This window comes from Aulostomus chinensis, chromosome 3 (genome assembly GCF_037954235.1).
Source record: "Aulostomus chinensis isolate RoL2024-O1b breed Wild chromosome 3, RoL_Achi_v1.0, whole genome shotgun sequence".
NCBI lineage: Eukaryota > Metazoa > Chordata > Actinopteri > Syngnathiformes > Aulostomidae > Aulostomus > Aulostomus chinensis.
Genome location: NC_141322.1, coordinates 25,027,918 through 25,047,722, shown reverse-complemented (window position 1 = coordinate 25,047,722; position 19,805 = coordinate 25,027,918). Strand labels below are relative to the sequence as shown.

The following is a 19,805-nucleotide window of genomic DNA, read 5'->3' as shown; positions in this document are numbered from 1 at the left end:
TAAATGTACAACTATAGACAGAAAGTGACAGCTTGAACAAAAGGGACCAAATACCTCTACGTGTTAAAAGTTGCAATGCTGCTCTTGCGATCGAGTCACAAACATCTGAGGATTTTGAATGTAATCAAAACCCAACTTACTTTCTTAGACAATTAATATATGTATAAGTCTTGAGGCTTGTTTATTGTCTACTGCAAAGAAAATATATCTCTCAATCCCAGTCGCGTCACAAAAGTGTTAGAAAACTTCTTAAAACTTTGTGGTTTGACATCATTAAAAAGAACGTCATGATAACAGCCCCCTATCACTCTAGTGGCTGCGCCCTCATTTAATTAGTCAATAAATTATAAAATCATAGGCTGTGGCTGAAATTGATGGTGTAAGAGGTTTGGTATTTAGAGGCTAATCAGTTAAATCTGATTATTGAACATCTTGTCATTGCCGGTGCAGCCGCCTGCTTGTATCAGCGAGCAGCTTTTCTTTCTCTTCCACCACAAACTCATCAGCCGCTTTGACACAAACAGGTTTCGGGGAGAGGCAAGTGTGAAAGTGTCAATCAAATGTTCTGATGATTCTTATCTTTATGCGTTTTTTTTATGTTGATCTATTACTCTTGCCAGAGGGATTCTGTAAAAACAAGAAGGCTGTTTTTTTTTCCATGGAACCCATTAAATATTGAGTCATATATTTGAAGTTTTACAATGTAAAATTGAAAAGTTGAGAAAAGTAAAATGTTTGTATATAATATGTTGAATACTTGATTTAAAATTCAGAATTTGAAGGTTTTCTTTAATGTGAAAGAAAATGAGTTCGCACAACCATGGGCTATTTTCTTTAAAACTAGAGAAGAAAGGAGGCGTTGGCCTCAAAATGAACAACTCTTTGGAAATTTGGAGTTTCCTCATCATTTTGACTTTTTAAACTCAGAAACAAATATCAGGATCACCTTCATATTTGTAATAAAAGTCAACAAAGTCATCAAGACACCAACATCCATCTGCACTTACCTAAGCTGCTAATTTTGATTCTTAATCTGCTATTAATATTCATTACATTAAACCATAGAGTCCACAGCTCAGCTAGTGGGTCTGTGAGGCTTAGCAAGCATTAGCATGCTAAACTACACAAAGTAACAATGTGAGAATGCTGAAATTTAGCAGGTTCAGTATTTTAGCATTTATAAATAAGCAGTAAAGCACAACTGAATCCATTTGGTTTGCAAGTTAAAATGGCAGAGAGCCCCCAGGGTATTCCACTTCATCCTGAGTGTGTCATACATCGCTATGCAGAATTTGATGGTTATCCATCCAGTCACTGCTATCAAAGTAGACCAAATGAAAAGAGATGCAAGTTTCTAACGTCTGCTAACTGATTTTGGAATCAATGGCTGCTTTCCACAGCTGGTCTGTGATTTGTGGTCTTGTCCTTTGAAAAACTCTTCCACCCTAAATTTTCCACTTTACTTTCCCTTGAAGTCCTCAGAAACACTTCACTATAGCAGATTTCACCTGGATTCACCTAACTTACTTCAGGAAAAATGAAAAGAATGTCTGACATTTTTGCTCTTTTTCAATCTCATTCAGATTTCAAAACACCACAAACCAACTCGATACTCTTTCTCTGTTCTTTTTCGCTCAACAAAAAAGATACCCGGGTGTTGCATTTCACCAACTTCATATTTGTTTCTTAAGAAATTGCAAAACCATCACCCAGAGAAACTTATTCATCAAAAGGTGGGGCAGTCAAGGGAGAAAAATTGGCCATATTGTTTTCCAGACGACAAAAGCAGGTGTGTGTACATTTATGTGTGGCGTATTGTTTTGTTGGCAGCCTTGGCTCATCTTTGGCAGCGAGATAGGAGGAGGGTGTCAGCCAAAGGTGAACGCAAGATTAGCGTATCTGAATTGACAAGCAGAGCTGTCTCCTACCCAGGAAGAGGGAAACGGGCTTGATGACACAAGTGGGGTAAATGACGACAATTACAAAATAACCCCCTGCAGGAAAAGGGTGTAAAATGAAGGAGGGAAGGTTGTAGAGGGGCAAAAGTTCAATAGGAGGAGCAGGGTGACAAGGAGAAAATGATGAGGGGGAGGTTTGAGAAGTGCTGGGTAGAAGAGAAAGAAGTGAATGGAGAGGATGAAGAGGGGGGAGTAAAAGGCTTAAGAAAGGTTTGTTCTTCTTGTCTGGGTATTGAAATAATTATCTGTAATTACCTTTCTGAACAGACAAGAGACAAATAAAACCTCGTTCAAATAATCCCAGACGAGAATTTAAAAAGAAAGACACAAAAACCTACAAAGCTGAGTTCCCACCGCACACAGGGGATGAAGGGAGGAAAAATCAGAGGAGAGTGCAGTGTGATAGATGAGATAATGGAGGAGATGTTACAGGGGGGAATCAAGTCTTCCTGTGCATCTCTGTTCACCTCTTGCTCACCGAGCTGCTGAAAACAACTGTCTGTCAGCACACCCATTAGGTTTCTAGCATGGCCAGCCCAGGCTTGCCTTCACACATAGGTCCAAACATTTGTTTATGATGGGAATTTAATAGGTTTAATGGGGTGTTAAGACAGAAAACAAGATGATACAGGGAAAAATGTTACACTAGGATATGTTGCAAATGTTGGAAGGCGAGGAAATGGAAAAAAACAAGCGAGAAAAATGCCTTGACACATTGGACTGTTAATCTGTTTTTCTGCTGTCACTTCTTCAATCCCTCCGCTGCTGCAGGAGTTTTGATGTCAGGGTCTGTCCAACTGAGCTCCCACTGGTTCCAGCAGCGGGGTGTTTGGGTGGTGGGAGGAATCCAGGATTTTTGGCACATGAGTCACATTTCAACACATCTACTCTCTTACTCTCTCTTTGTCTGTCTTCCTCTCGTTCTCTCTTCACCTCTTCTTCAGAGCAAGTTCGAAGAAAAAAAAAAAAGCAAAAGAAACAACGGCATGCATGGCCTGCCAGGGGGCTGAACCGATCACAGACGCTGCTCTCAAACTCCCATCAGCCTTGTGTCAACCCGCAGGGGGACCGTGAGAATTCAAAACACAGATTCACAGCCAAAAACAAGAAATGCACCACTGTCCGCCCCTTGTCAGCTGCCTGTCTGTTATGTAAAGGCCCCGCTGGCTGTCAATCATGCCGCAGGAAGCCGGGGTAGCTAAACAACCCTGGTGCATTATGAAAAGAAACAAGAGGGCAAAAAGGCAAAACAGCCAGCGTGTGAAAATGCTCAGGGATGAGAACTGAAGGTCGTGGACTCAACTCAGGCGGCCAAACCTTTGACTGTTAGTCAAATAAGCGCTTGACCAAGGGTGACTCCACTAAAGCAGGACTATACTGGTTTACTGTTGTGAGGGATTCGTATCAAACTGTGCCTACCTATGGTATAATCAACTGCTGTAAAAGAGGGCAAACAACTCTTACAGTAAATGACAAGGGGAGGGGGTGGTCACTCTACCTTGCCAAATCGAGAGGAGAAGGTTCCCGTGAGGAGCGAGTGGAAAATGATGATAGTTTCATCCAGGTCCCAGATAAACACTCGCTGCAGTGAAATAACAGATATGTATTGTTAACCTCATGAAAGTTTATGTGTTTGATGTGTGTGTGTGTGTGTGTGTGTGTGTGTGTGTGTGTGTGTCTGTGCGCGAGAGAGAGACAGAAAAGCTTCTCCTAATATATATATATTTATTTTCATAGAAAATAAGGAAATTCTATTCAAACTTCATAAATTCAGAATTCAAAGAGCTACATAACCTTTCAAATCAGATATGCAGGTTGTATTCAGACTGAAACTGGACAGAATATAGAGAGACAATGATGAGCGTGAATGTGTGTTCACCTCTATATCAGCATCCAGAGGTGGAGCAGGGTCACTGACTCTTTTTCTCCCCCTCAACTTCCCATCAGACCCCCGTCGTGCTGGGACACCTCCCCTCTCGCCCTCCTCTTTACCTGGTGTGGGGGGGCTGGGCGGCGGTTGGTACTCTCCTGAAACGGACATAACAAAGTCTCAATGTACAATATATCTGTGTTGCAATAAGTCTATAAAGGGGATTATCTGGAAGCTGGAGACATTAGAACTATAATGGTGGAATAAAATATGGTTAAACAAGGTCAAAATCTACAAAAAACTAATTATTTTCAGTATTCTTCTTATAGAATCTCAGTGTGACAACTGTTTTTGAGTATATTTTCATCTTTGTTCTTCCCTTTGTCAGGCAACGCAGTGAAATTCACGAATGTGTTTTTTTGTTTGTGTTTTGTAAAATTCTCTGCACTGGGTTATTAAGTGGTCACATGGAATACACTCTTCTAACTAATAAACAAACAAGGAAACACAGCTCACACTCACACACACTGGTTACCTGTATGTGACTCTGGACTGTGATTGGGTAGCATGATGGGATGCTCCGGGTGCTGATAGGCTAACGGAGCTGTGATGGCAGCAGGGCTGATGTTGCTGCTGGTAAGGTAGGGGCTGTTGTAGTGATGTGAGTTATAATAGGGCGAGTACTGACTCTGGCTGTAGCTTGAGTACGTGGAAAACTCCTGTCAACATGAGAACATCAACATTTTCATTCAGAAATATAGGGAACTTGACGAGACGACAGTCACTGCAGAAGCTTGTAGTCTTGGCAGTAAAACTGTGTATTGTTACTCACTTGTTGGGCGGGGTTGAACGGGGTTGAACTGGAGATCGCATGAGTGCCTTGAAAAATTCCAGACGAGATGCCACCACCTGACGGGAGGTCAAAGGTCAAACCTTCAGGTCATCATGTAGGATATGAGATTTAACCACATTCCATCTTGTATTAAAGAATCAATCTTCAAATATAATTTCCCAACATCTGACAAGTTCTGTGAGACCTCGCAGAGGAAGAACGAGCAGTGAGTGCAGTGACAGCTCGGTCCTGCAGGAACTGAGCGAGTGATTTATGTTTGACAGCAATACAGGTGGGAACGTCTGATGCTCCTGCCGATGCTGCTGCGCTCCCAGTCGTTTGATCAAGCCACGGCAGGAAAGTCTACCTCCGAGCGATTTCCTCCCAGGGTGCTGCTGTCTAAACCTGTATATTCCTCTAAACTCTGTCCGCGTCTGATTAATTATTTCTCTTGTCATCTCAACACCTCTGAGTATAGCGCTGGAAGAAAAAAAGATCTAATTTGCACTTCGATCCTATTTGTCTTTTAGATAAAATCTCAGTGAATGAATTTGGACAAATTCTTGTAAAAAGGTTGGCCACACACTAAGCTGAAAAATGTTTTACACCACCACAGACAATTAGGTAAAGTAGTGTTTGGTATACTGGTATCAATGTATAGTGCACATGTACAACTTCAATATTTGAGCCTTAAGTGCAAAAGAAGTAACTTTAACTACATGTTCAGTTTTATTTGTACTTCATCTGTACTGTAAACATACAAGCAAAGTATAATGCTACTAGTTATTAGGGTACTTCTAGCTCGCTTTTGAGTTTCTGAATGTATACTTTAAAGTAAAATGTATTCAGTCCACTACTGCTCTCTGTTGCGCCCAAACTCATACCCCCCCCCTCCCTCCATTGCACAGTGCAATAACAAACGAAGGAACAATGACTCCATAGAAGGTCCACACTGAAACCTCCCCACACAAAACAACAATCTTCAAAGTGACTAAAGAAAAAAATACACAAGGTCTCTGGAGTAAACACGAACAGTCTCCCATACTCCCCATTTGGCTCTAGTTGTACATACATTGTGCAGTGTGTGTGTGTGTGTGTGTGTGTGTTTTGTGGTGTGTTTGTCTATTGTGTACAGTATAATGGATGACAGAGAAACATTCTGACATCCTACAAACATTGGGTTATTGTGGTAGTTTATTACCGTTTGAAGTTTGCATTTAATGTTTTACACATAAAAAATTTCAAACAAATGTATGTTGTTTGGGAACAATGTCTTTCAAACTCAAACTGAGAGACTCTTACAGAGCGTTGTCATGGAAGGCTTTACAATTTCATCAGAGGTTTCACCAAATGGATGTTTACATGAATATTTACATTCCTGCATAATGTTAGACATCTGCATTTTACTTAAGCGGAAATAATATGGAGAGCTACAGTTTTATAGCTGGGAAGAGTTCACTGAGGACATTTGCAATCAATACGTAACACCACCCTAGAGCAGCGAAGGTTAAACGATCCCCCTGTAATCACATGACCGGGTCTATACCAGGGCACAGTTTTCTGACTACTAGAATCTGTAATAATCCCTCACTCTCCAGGAAAAGTCTGAGTATGGGAGGTGAACACTGATCAGGGAAGGTCAGTACAGGATGGATGTACAATTTAGGTTCATTTGGTCAACCTGACAGGTCATGAAATATGTGATGTAGTTATGACTTGTTGACTTCTCACATCTTATATTATATCATATCGTATCGTATCATATCGTATCGTATCAACTAGAGGAATCTGTTGGCCTGGGCACAGACTCAAGCTTTTATTTCTATAATCAAAGTGCTAATAAAATAATCAGTTATAATAACTGCTTTGATATACAACAAGTAGCTAAATGGAGGCCATTCAAAGTCATTAGTCATATCATTATTTTCTGTTTGATCCTGCCTGTTTGGTGCCTCGTCTGTCTCATCCATAGCGTCTACAACATTAATCCTACTCAGCCCCTCGTAACATGCACCTTAACCTTTCCCCTGTCACACACAAGGTCAATTTCATGCTGCTTTCAAAGCCATAAACTCACACTGACCAAGTCATGCTTTGGGCGCCGGATAAATGAGGAATGTGTATAGCACAAATCGACACATACAAATGCTGTCACACACACACTCACACACACACACACACACGCACACATGCACAAAAACACACACACACACACACACACACACACACACACACACACACACACACACACACACACACTAAGAACCATGTGTGGGCAGAGAACTGCACACACTCCCAAGCATACCACGTCTTCATTTGAGCCTTTATTTTTCAGCGAGGCCATCTGCCCACCTCCTTTTCTTTCAATTACTATTATTATTATTCTCTTCCTTCAATCTTCTCAATTCTCTCCCTCCCTGTCTGAATGTTTTCTCACTCTCTCTTTCCCCCCATTCTTCTCAGACACAAGCGCAAGCATGCTGTGTTGTTGGTCTGAGTGGAGAAAGGGGGCCTGACCCTGAGAAAAGAGGAGGGGTGGGGAGACTTTTGACGCCAAGAGTCCAGACCGCAGCTAATGGAGAACAGGTGTGGAGGAGAAAAGGGGAGGAAAGAGAGGGAGAGTAGAAGAGAGGAGGGAAAGATGAGGAGTGAGAGGTAAAGAAAAAAGAGGAGAGGTGAGAAAATATGCAGCAGGCAGAAAGGATGGATGCTCATCCTAAAACTCTGTTAATTATAAAAGGGTCTGTTTGTTGGAGTATGTCCGTGTAGTCTGAGCGTGTTTCACTCTCACCATGTGTGTGGGAGTAGCTGTAGAGACTTTGACTGGGAGGAGCACTGCTGAAGTTGGAGTAGCCCAGTAGTCCTGTCTGTCCCGGCGAGTGGCTCAGACCATCCTCTGTTTTAATGTCTGCAGACACATCAGCACATGTATGATAGATTCTAATGAGTTTACCACCATACAGCAGCGAAAGCATTCATAACAAGGAGGAAAAAAAGATGATGTTTTGCATAAATCTGTATCAGCAATTACAGTTAGGCTCCCTATTTATGGAACTGCTGCCTTTTAACCTGTTCAGCACCTCAAACTCATTCATGAGTAATCATGTGAACTTAAAAAGCCAAAAACATTTTGAGTGACCTCGTGTCCCAAATGGAGCGTCAGCCTGGTTCTTTGTTCATAAAAGGCTTTGTAAAATCTTTTTGCTTTGTGATATTCCTATCAAAATTGCCACAGGTACAGTCCAGGAGCTACTGAATGGATTCAATGGTATTTCCATTGATAGGGTCATTGATTTCATGGTGTGATCCACTGTCTAACATAAACAAAAAATGGCAAACTGAAAAATGAGAAATAAAAAAAGTGGAAGTGGCACTGACACTGGGAGAATATTCTCTGAGCTCTTACCTATTCATAGACTCCCAGTTCATGAACACTGCAAGGCTGGTTGGTTGATACCAACACAAACCTACCTGATGATTTTTCTTCTTCTCAAGCGTGTCAATGCCTAAAACCAGCCAGACCTTGAATATACTGGCACTTCATAAAACTGATAACTGATAATTTCATTTCAAGAAGTTGTTGTCGGTAAATCACCATGAAATAAACTGTTCTAAACTAAAACACAGCAGTGGATGCCGCTCAGCTGGCTCGTGGCTGCTAACACTACTGGTAGTGACGTGGGTTCTGCGTTACATTGTTATCCAGGAATTTCATGTGTCCACCACAAAAGAATCCTAACTGACGTTCTACTGGCGCAGTTTCCGTGGTGCTGGAACTCGCATACTTAACAGATGTCATGCCACCACCGTGTAATGCGGTGTTAACAGGTTGTGGTCATTTTGCATATTTCTATGAGATCAAGTTGGACAACAGGGATTTTTCTGAACCACTGTAAATGTGGACTCAGTGAAACAGACAACACCACACACATTAAAAGACATAATGTGGTGTAACATGTAGTGGCATTACATCACACGCGTGTTTTGCTTTTGAGATCAACATCCTGCATCGTTTTCCCCTATGTTTTCCCCTACTTACTGTAGGATGGCATGCTGTAGCCTTGTGTGTGATGAGTGTAAGGTGTGTATGGTCCAGCGTGCTGGAGCGTAGGGCTGTACTGAGTCTGTCCATAAGCAGCCATGACACTTTTCCCCTCCGTTAGCTGATCCTATAGAAGAATGCAAAAATGAGAAAACAAAGTGAGAACAAAAGAACATCTGTTCCCGTCACAGTAAGAAGTGGGTTTGAGGAAGAACAGCCGGCTGGAACAAGCCAACATGTCATTTTCTTTTAAAGACCAATGGAATTAATGCTATGAAGAAAACTCTGCGTGGTTCAGTGAACTGGTAAAATCAGATGGTTTGGTTTTTGGCTACTGCTGAGATGGAAACAATAACACAAAACAAACAGTCTTGTCTACAAAGAAGAGAAATGTGGTCTTCATTAAAGCAAAAAAACAACAACAAAAAAAAACCCCAACCCTGAAAGTATCCTTGGTCAAATAGTCCAGAGAAGCAACTTTTTATACTTACAATCACTCATTTGAAGATAAATATTTATTATAAAGAAATATGAAATACAAATTTCAATACAAGAAAACTCACCTACAGTGGGTTTGAGGAGTTTGAAATCAATAATAAGAAGCTCTGGAAAAGAAAATGAACATTAGCAGTGCATTAACAGTCAAATCAATCAATAAAATAAATTTTGAATTTGAATAAAATCATTGTAATCTCTAATTTTTAAATAGTCATCCGTTCATCAAGTATCAATTGCTGTACTTTTTTGCATGGAGTGATATTTGTAGAACATAAAGTAATCTTTAAAGCTAATGCTGGATGCAGGTTATTAAGTTGATTGTTTTCTACGGCTTTTAAACACAAAGAAGAAACATTAATAAACTCAATAAAAATGTAATCATTTTATATGAATATCACTGGGCCAGTTCGTAAACGTCGTTAGAATTTTCATATGACAATAAATTTTCCAAATTGCAAACTCTTTTCCTTGTGGATCTGAACTCTCACCTGCTTCTCAAGAGGAAGTGTTCTCCTCTCTTTCCTGTCACACTGCTGTTCGTCAGATTCCCCAAACCCTCAACGCTCCTGCGGAGACAATAGCAGACACACACCATCAGGACACAGGTATGTAGCTGAGAGGCCCATGGCAACATGCCTCTAGCCCTGACGCAGCAGAACAAAGAGAGGTGGAGTAGAGCAGGGATGAGCTGCAGCGACCCAACAGATGAGGCTGTTTCTTAAAAACAATGATATAAAATCAAAACAGGTGACCTATTGTATTCTGTTTGGCACCAGTGGAATGCAGAAATGCATCTGGTTGAAATAAACCAGGAAACAGTTCAAACTAAAAAATAACAGCAGTTTGAACTGGAGTGGAGTAAAAGATCTAAACTGTAAAATATTGTGATAAAGTGGCGATAAATAGTGTCAAATATCGCTATTTTTATTGATTCGTTTATTTTATTTTATACATTTATCTCATTTATATTTTTATCAAAGCAACAGGAGCCATAAAATGAGGAAACATAAAATATGAACAAAATATAACGACAAATACACTATTCATAATTACATGTGTTTTTGTACTGGAGCGGGTCTTAGTTCCAATTCATCTTATGCCTACAATAAAGTTTCAGAACATGTGGGCTTCAAACTCTGCGGTAATAGTTTGGAGAGGCCTTTTCCTGTTTAATGAAAATTTTCCCCCTGGACACTAACAGGTGTGTGAGGAGACGCAGACACCAGCATCAACCATCCAACACCTTTGGAATGAGCTGCGAGCCAACGTCAGTATATACACACACGAATGCGCTGACTGAAAACAAGTTCTGAGCCTGCCTCACATTTGTCTCACACCGATCACACACATCGATGTACATGCTTAGGGAGTAAAATGTCCGACCACCATTAATGGCGGTAATGTTTCGGTGTGTATAAAAACCCACTGAACTGTGACATTTATCTAAAGTGAAGTACTGATCTGAAGACTCAAAATTAAATGTGTTACTGTTTGGTCTAAATTACTACAAAAATGAATACATTTTGAAATGAAATTATGGTCATGGTATATAGCCTGTTTTTGTTTAACCTTTTAAATCAAATTTGAAAACATGAACATTGGTCTTGTGTAAACATAATGTAGGTATACAATTCTATGATTGTTCATAAAGTAAGAAAGAAAAATGTCATTCATTATTAAAAAAAAAAAGGAGAATAATAACGACTAGGAAAATTAAATGGTGTTTATTTTGAAAGGTACAGCAAGGTAAGCCATGCACGAAACACAGGAAATTAATATGGGTCATTTTTGGGGTTATGAGCTCAAACTATTGTGAGGAAGACCATTCAACACAGCCAGATCCCTGAGATTCATTTCATCTCTGTCTCCCTCCTTCTGCTTCTCTCTCTAACTTTGCCTGTGGGCCATTCCAGTCTGCAAAGCTGCAGCTAACTGCTTGACCTCTGACCTCGCTGACAACACAACGACAGAGACAGATGACAGTCATGAGTTATAGGGGCAAAAGGGCTTTACAGCAGCGGCAAGATGAAGGTGTGTGTGTGGGGGGGTAATAGCTGCCAGAGGAATAGGGACTGAAGTTGACATCCACTGTAACAGTCGGTTCATGGACTGAAGTCCCATCATCACTGGTACCATGAAACCTCAGTCTACTTCCAGTATCTTATGTTTCACTCTCATATTATCATCAGCCACTAGTATAAAATTAATATAGATAAAATCAATTGTAATTACAACCAAGTTCTAAAAATCAAGCACCCAGGTTTTTTTTTTAAGCCTCAGCTCATTTTGAAGCGTTGACTTCTGATCTAAACCTTAAGTTAATATCAATTATCGGATTTCCTGTGAGGTTCGAAGGCCTAGCAGCCATCAGAGACCCTCATCTGACCTTTACCACAGGAAGACCATGAAGCTCAAGAGAGTAACACTGATCCTGTAGCATAGATAAATAAGGAGTGCACTGTTGTGCTTTGATTTTACCAGCACTTTCCGGGGATCAAAAGTGAACTGTTCTGAGTCCTCTTGACTTCAGCTGTGTGCTTGCAACAAGTCCTGCATGCATACACAAACACGTGCATGTACACACACACACACACACACACAAACACACACACACACACACACACACACACACACACACACACACAAAAACTTTGTGTGATAGCGAAGGAACTTCCTGGTTCAGGGTGAGGCCTGGGAGGAGGGCGCACAAGGCCATGGGAACGGCAGGACACCGGAGGGAAGATGAGTGGAGCTCAGCAGCGATGTGGAGAGCTGAGGGCTGAAACTGAAGCTAAAACAAACCCAGCATTGCCACGGGGGGCCACAGGGCCACGAGGCCAGTCCCACAAGCTTCACCTGGGTCTCGGGGTACTGCTACACCACTGCTTCTTTCACGGATATCAAATTCTAGTCTTTGTGCTGATGGATAACATCACAGGATGGCGTATTGTGCTTTGGTTGAGATGACACATGATAGAGTTAAAGGTCTACGTGAGGTTTATGCAGATTTACCTCCTCAACTCAACAGCTGAAGAGCCACAAAACTAATGTTCGTGATGCCTCGGGGGGGTGGGGGGGTTTCATGTTGAAATCTGTCGGGGGCTCAAAACAATCTTCTGTTGTCTGACTACGTCTGAACTAGGAGCGAAAATAAACCACTTCACAAGGAAGCTCAGTACTCCGCAAACTGCAGATCACCTCAATTCATTATTTGCAGTTGAGGGTCTTAATAATTTCCAAATTCAGCTGTCAAAAGCGGCAAACAATTTTGGAGTTGATAAACAACATTCTAGTTGTCACTGAACAGTGCAAATACAGTTGCACAGACTGCCTTCATATCCACAACACAAGTAAGTAAAAAATAAATGAAAAAAAGGGAACAATAGCATGTTCGCAGCGTTTTAACATGCAGCCTACAACAAGCTAACACTGCTACCCGACATGTAAAACTGGTATCAGGAGCTCTGGTGAAGACGCCAGTTCTCTCTTCCACATAAGAGAAATTTAAAAAAAAAAAAAATCAAACTTTTGGAATACAATAACAAAATCAACAGCCGGTTACATAAAAATTCAGATATCGTCTATTCTGAATAATAAAGCCCTAGCAGACTGGGGATGTTTTGTTCCTTGTCACTAGATACTGGAACCGGGAGTGAATGAGTTAATCAAGTTTCACGAAAATTTCAAGGAAGGGCGTGGGTTGTATTTACAATTTTAACTAATTAAATATTATGTCAGGTGTCAGTGTGTGTGTGTGTGTGTGTGTGTGTGTGTGTGTGTCTGTGTCTGTCTGTCTAGGTGTGTGTTTACAGTGTCAACACGTGTGCCGTGTCAGGACTTTGACTATGATGTGAGATGACTCTGAGTTCTCACCCTCAGATGGTTTGACCTTTTATTGAAGCTTCACGGTTCTCAATCAGCAGCTTGACAAGGTAAGTCACTGGTCCGTGATGGAGCCATATGGAACCCCACCTGGAACCCTCAATTTGGCCAGTCTGTCTAAGTGCCTCAGGGGGGAGTTGGGGGGGGGGGGGGTTATTCACTGCTGCACACAAACCGACTCTCAGTCACTGATAAAAGACACAGAACAAGGGCCCAGTCTTTGGGTTTGGGCAACACTATCAGGGATTTGTGGTGGAAAAAAGAGGAATCTGCCAGCAGCTGCTTTCTAAAAAATAAATAATAATAGTAATAGTTTGATTAAAACATCTAGCTATCATGTCGTAACTAATTATAAAGTAGCTCTAACATTTACACACCTGCAAACACACGATGAACACGAACACAAAGGATGTTCACAAATATTTCCCTACCACAATGAGCGAGTGCTGCCACAAACAAACGTTTTGTTATATTTGATTATCTTGTTAGAAATTCCGGATCAGAGTTTTCCAAAAGTCTAGAAACCAAATAGAAACCACAGAAGACAAACCTGAGACTGAAAATAGAGTTTTTTTTCTTTCTTTCTATCTTTTTTTTTTTTTTTTTGGTCAAATCTATTAAGCAGCGATGTGTGTTTATTTTCTCTCTATACAAAAACCCCAAAGTAACTTATAAAAAGAAATCAGCAATGTCTATTTCCATCGCGTTGGGTGAAAGTTACAACCTGTGTGGGGAATGAAAAGGCTGACAGTGAATGTAAGTTAACAGTGAAGAGACGGAGGGTCAGAAGTGCTGGTGGTCGGTGAACAGACGCTGAGGATCGATAATCTCAACCCACTGTGACCTCAGCAACCAGAGAATTCATTACCAGCTGAGTACGTCTGGGTGTTAATTCTCCACATACTCATACTTTACATTTTTTTCCATCATAAGCGTTATTGTGCCATCATGTCAATAATGTCACTGTGGACTTCTGATTGAAGTCTTTTTTTTTTTTGTTGTACTAATCTGTTTCCACTTGATACACATCAACTGTTGCTGCTGCGACTAAATTCATTAGCAGCATGTTCCTGTTTATCCACAGACAGACATCCAACAGTAAAAACAAAAAAGGAAAAAAAAAAGTGTGTTAATTTTGTTGCTGATAAAAACAACAGTCTCAACAGTAACTTGTCATGTTTTTGTTTCCACCAAAACTCTAAGATTAGCGTTTGCTGAGACAGCAAAAGTGGAAAACACAGAAGTAAGATGTTTCCACGACTCACCTGATTACTATCAAACTGACACATCTCAAGGTGGCTTCTCTCTGCCAGAGATGTTCTTAGTTCAAAGTAAACTGAGCTTTATATCAGACTGACAATTAATCCTGGCAGTCGCAGCTCGAACTCACACGCATCCCCTCAGTAACAGCAGCGAGCGCTTCTTTAAATCAGAGTGAAGGAACAGTCACGTCTCGTAGTGACAGATGCTGAGCTGCTTTGAAAGTAACAGAAGTCAACTAACTAAGAAAGGATCCAATTAATCTCTGGCAGCAGTGAACCTGTTGCCAACTTTGACTGCTCTCTGTAACGTAACCTCCCAGACTCAGTGGCCTCCATTTCCACTTGACTAACTCCCTACAACAAGGCTGCTTTAATGCCAGAAACTTCCCCCTTCCGTCCCCCAGTAATCAAAACCTCTTTATTCAACAAGAGCAGCATCTTGATCGCACCGAGCAAACTCCTTAGTCCCGTTTAAATTACTTCTTGAACTTTCTCCTCAGACGCTTTGGAATCCTTTCTTTTTGGTTTCTCCTCACATTCACTGTCTCCGTTGGGGCAACAACGATATTCTAAGTTATTTTACCAGTAATCATGGCAAATCCTAAAAAAGGCCCAGTCTCCCCCAGAACTAGCGCGCCAGGACAGGGGTCAGACCAAGGGACAGCTGGCAGACCTCCCAGCAGCCTGGAGGTGCGGGTGAGGGGTTGGAGGACTGGGCTGACCCCAGTCAGATGGTGGTCTGGCTCCCAGGTGAAAAACATCTGGTCTGGTGATGGGAGGGAAGTCACACACGCGCATGCACCCTGAAACTGACACACGCGTGACTGCATGAGTGCTCTCACACACACACACACACACACACACACACACACACACACACACACACACACACACACACACACACACACACACACACACACACACACTTAGACTTGCAGCTTTATTAATCATTAGGACAAAGAGGTTCACCCCATTTCGGTCTCCCCAGCAGACGATGGTGATGGCCGCCCTCGTTGTTAACAGCTGGCCAGACAGAGCTCGCTGGTAGCTGAAGCTCACAGGCATTACAGATGGACGCAGGTCCAATTACGTCTTCAGTGGTAGATTAATGTATGTGTGTGTGTGTGTGTGGGGGGGGGGGGGGTCAAGACAGAGAAAGTGAGAGAGAAGACGGAAAAGCAAAAGCAAAAGAATGATTTATGATGTTTTGAGGAGATAAAGATACAAGGCAAAAGAGATAAGATTTCATCAAATACAACTTAGCAAAGGGGAAAACGCCACATTCAGGAAACTAAGAAAAACTCTCACACCTATGAAAATACTCTTAAAGCCACAGAAGAATTATTAAATTCTCTTTTCAGTGGAAAAGTAATGGCTATTAGCAGTGGAAAAAATGAAATATGGATACTGTAGGCTCCAATGCGATGTGTGTGGCTTTGACATTCTCAAGATGAGATAAGAAGAGTGGGGATAGCCAGAGAGACAGCTGTTGTCTGCTGACAGCCCAGGGTTTAATACACATCACACACACACACACACACACACACACACACACACACACACACACACACACACACACACACACACACACACACCAGCACACATCCCGGGTGCTCTCTAGGGCTTAAGGGAATTGAAAAGGGGAGGGACGGGTGGGAGAGATGAGAAAACATTTAGGGGGTTTGCGATAACTTTAGAGGCTCAAATTCTTCAAGATCGACTGAAAAAGTCATTCAAATACACCAACGCCTCAGATTCACACACTCGTCTCCGATAATTTGGGCTATCAAACCCACTGATCAAGATTCTCTCTCTCTCTCTCTCACACACACACACACACACACACACACACACACACACACACACACACACACAAAGTTCACTGAAGAAAACGACATCAAAATGCAGACTAAGAGAGAAAACAAGAATAAGACGAGCAGGAGTGATACGCTGAGAAAATAAAAGATTCCGATTTTGGTTTGACTGCTGCTTTGATGTTGACTAAAGTTCAGAACGAGTCTTTCTCTGGGCAAAGACTTCCCACTCACCTACCAAACTGGAATTACAGTTCAAACCATTCCAAAATGACTTTGAACTCTTTTGTTCTCTGGTGCTTCTTGATTCCTGACAAATTTGATTTCTAGACTTTGACAGCTTTTCTCCATTACAAACTGATAATAGTTAAACATTAGCAGCACGTGAAACTAAATCAAAGTAGTCAAACAATGCATGGCTGCCCACTAATTATGGATCATGAACAAATAAGTAATAAGCACAAAAATAAACTCATAATTGAGAAAAAAAGAAGAATTATTTTTGTTATGTGATTAAAAAAGTGTAAAAGTTCCGGCAATCCTTTAATGAAACTGTTTTCTTCATCATCAAAACCAGGACAAACTAATTTACAATGACACTAATCACTCTCTTCTCTAGTCACACATAAAGTACTCTGACAAAGTCATGAAATCTGTGAAACTATGATTTTAAAACTCAAAGCCATAGAATTAAAGGCGTCTTATTGGTTAAAACATTCTTTTTCAGCACAAAATACAGAAAAACCCACCCTTCAGTGCATAAAATCAAACCCACGTCTGTCCGGACCCTGTGAAAAGCTTGGATTGACTATATTTTCAGATTATATGAGCTCCTTGTGGACCCAAAGGTGAGTCAACATGACACTCCTGGAGTAACCTTGAGGTCAAGTCAGCAAGGTTGTTTGACTCCCAGGGAGAGAAAGAGTGAGAGATGATGCACAGAAGCTAACAGACATCAAGAAGTGAAAGCGAGTGAAGAAATATAATAAAACTGGTGCAGATAAAGTCAGGAAGAGCGAGCTTCCTATGAAAATATTTATCATTCCATGAACGTTTGGCTACAGAGGAGTTTGGAATTAATTTGTGTTTTCTTAAGAGGGGGTGCCTTGCGCTACAGGATGGGGAATTCTCCAGCCCGGGACTTTTTGGGCTGCTGCTTATTCACAATTTATTAGAGCGAGTAATAAGAACCGTGAAGGCGAAGGAGAGGCTGAGAGGGTCCCGGAGCAGCCGCGTCCAGAAATGAGGCCTAAAGTTATTAAGAGACGAACCACAGTGTTAAATCAAACACGCCCAAGCACACACACACACACAAATACAGACACACGCACGCATACACACACACACACACACACACACACACACACACACACACACACACACACATACGCACGCACACACACTTTTGGTATGTGGTCAGAGCAGAACTTCCACCCCTCCATCACAACCCTGGATGTCGTTTGTGGGTAAAAGTACAGATATATGTGGAGAACAATTATCACAGGAATGAAACTGACGTTTAAAATAAGTATCCTGCCTCAGTTGCGATGAAAGTTTATTTCAGATTCAGAAAGTTGGAATAGGCCTAATTAGGATTCTTTGCAAAATTTTGAAACGCACTTTCTGGTGCGGCACTTTTACGCTCTTATATAGAAAATGTAAATCACTGTAGAAAGATGACACCATTGAAAGCTACTACACTTCCAAAATCTGTCATTTTGAAATACCCTGACTTAAATCTGACCAGATTCTACAATAAACAGCGATTTATTTATTTTTGCTTTTCACTGACATTTTGTTTTTCGAGAAGCAGCGGGCCCCCATTAATCACTGCTCCTCCAACTGTGCAGTTGAGAGAAACGTTTAAAGCTGATTTAAACGGTTGGAAAAACACAGAGAGTGAGCGAGTCTGGAGCCATGAAGGGGGTCCTTGAAAAATATGAATACCAGCCTTTGAAAAAGGCTTGGGAAGGCTCCCCTAATTTAGTTAATGAGGGTCCCTGCATGGCTTTCTGAGGGGTGTCAGTGATTTGAGTGTAATCTTCTGTACTTGAGTCCAGCCAAAGGTGTTGCAGGACATTTGAGCAGCACCAAGAAAAACAAAGGAGGTCCAAGTGAAGGTGGCTCACACCTTTCACTCCATATTTTTAAAGACACGAATAATGTTATTTGAAGGGTTTCTGTACATATGACACGACTAGTAAGAATGAATTTCTTAAAAAAAAAACCTGAATAATTGAAAAGAGGAACATTCTCATTCATCAGGATATTTTCTTCTCAATAGATGAATAAAATAAAATATGAAATGTACTGTACAGACAATCTTCAAAACTTGCATCTAACTTTGATTCTAATAATCCATAACGGTGGATAAAATAATTAGGCTACATACATTTCTGCCCAATTATTGTTTTGAATTACTCATACGTGTATAAGGCCTGCTAGATATAAAATAAAATAACTTATTACAGGCTAATTATTATTATTATTATTATTACTGCAAAAAAAAAAAACTGGACGCGATCAAGTTATTGAGATATTTGTTCTAGGCCTTCAATATTGTTCATGTGACAAAAAGAGAAATCAGATAATTAAAAGAGTGAAGGTCCAACTCAACTAAACGTGCATTAATTAAATGCAAATTAAATGTGGGCGTTCGCTTGGAGGAGTATCTTTCAAATGTGACCCTAATTAACCTGAATACCGACAAAAAAAATAAGAATTCCCAGGTATTGGATAAATTTAACAGAACCCAGTAACTGACCAGCCTCGACCGCAACTAACGCGATAACATCATTCAATCCAAATGACGCCTGCCAGAAAACGTCCATGAGGAGGCAATAAATATTTCGCGCTTACCATTATTCAGAAAGAAGAAGCTGCAGACAGAAAAATCCGTTTATCAGGCAGGGCAGCTGTCTCCATACCCCCAGAAGAGACTCGGCAGACTTGTCCCAAGTGTCCCGGCAGATCTGCTCCAACGTGCGCGGCGCGCTGCCGGTGACTCGCAGCTCTCTGGGCGGAGAAGCTCCAGGTGCCGCTGCTCTCTGCAGACACTCGCCGTCACTTAACTCTTCCTACGCAGCTTCGCCGGCGTGTTTGCTCTCCCGGCGGTGGAGAAGTGATGTTAAGTAAATGAACGCAGATATCTGGTTCCTCCTCCTCCTCCTCCTCCTCCTCTTCGTCCTCCTCCTCCTCCTCCTTACTGCCGCGCGCGTTGCCCACAGCTCAGACGCATGTGAGTGTGTGTATGTGTGTGTGTGTGTGTGTGTGTGTGTGTGTGTGTTTTGGAGTGTGCGTGCAAAGTTTGGCGCGTGCACCAACGGCGCGCGCCTCCTTATCTACGAACCGCTCCTCGGGTTCGAGTCCCACAGCAGAAGGGCTTCACTCCTCGGCTTCTTCTTCTCTCTATCTCCGCTTCCAATCTTTTATTTAGTCAAGGGCTCTTCTGCAAGTTTGTTTACACAACGAGCCTCAACTATTCAGTCCGACTCTCGCACTGCCCTGTGAGGATTTGTTAGTTCGTAGTAAATAACTCCGGGCTATTGACAGTTTTATCAAGAGTGTTGGTTATCTCTACCGTGTGTAAGCGTGAATGTGTGAGGGGGGCAATCATCCATCGCCCCAGCACATCCCCGGATCATGTG

At 41.5% G+C, this 19,805-nt stretch overlaps 1 protein-coding gene across 1 annotated transcript in view; it reads right to left on the bottom strand.

Annotated features, from left to right (window-relative positions):
* eya2 (EYA transcriptional coactivator and phosphatase 2) overlaps positions 1-19,304 on the bottom strand; it is a 26,480-nt gene extending 7,176 nt beyond the window's left edge. Inside the window, exons 1-9 of the mRNA XM_086200839.1 lie at positions 19,018-19,304; positions 9,689-9,766; positions 9,266-9,307; positions 8,700-8,829; positions 7,452-7,568; positions 4,661-4,737; positions 4,364-4,547; positions 3,838-3,986; positions 3,457-3,540 (exon numbers count right to left, since the gene is read on the bottom strand). Of these exons, the coding sequence (XP_086056965.1) occupies positions 3,457-3,540; positions 3,838-3,986; positions 4,364-4,547; positions 4,661-4,737; positions 7,452-7,568; positions 8,700-8,802 (714 nt within the window). The 5' untranslated portion in view covers positions 8,803-8,829; positions 9,266-9,307; positions 9,689-9,766; positions 19,018-19,304. The remainder of the gene's footprint in view (positions 1-3,456; positions 3,541-3,837; positions 3,987-4,363; positions 4,548-4,660; positions 4,738-7,451; positions 7,569-8,699; positions 8,830-9,265; positions 9,308-9,688; positions 9,767-19,017) is intronic.
* Between the last annotated feature and the right edge of the window lie 501 nt (positions 19,305-19,805).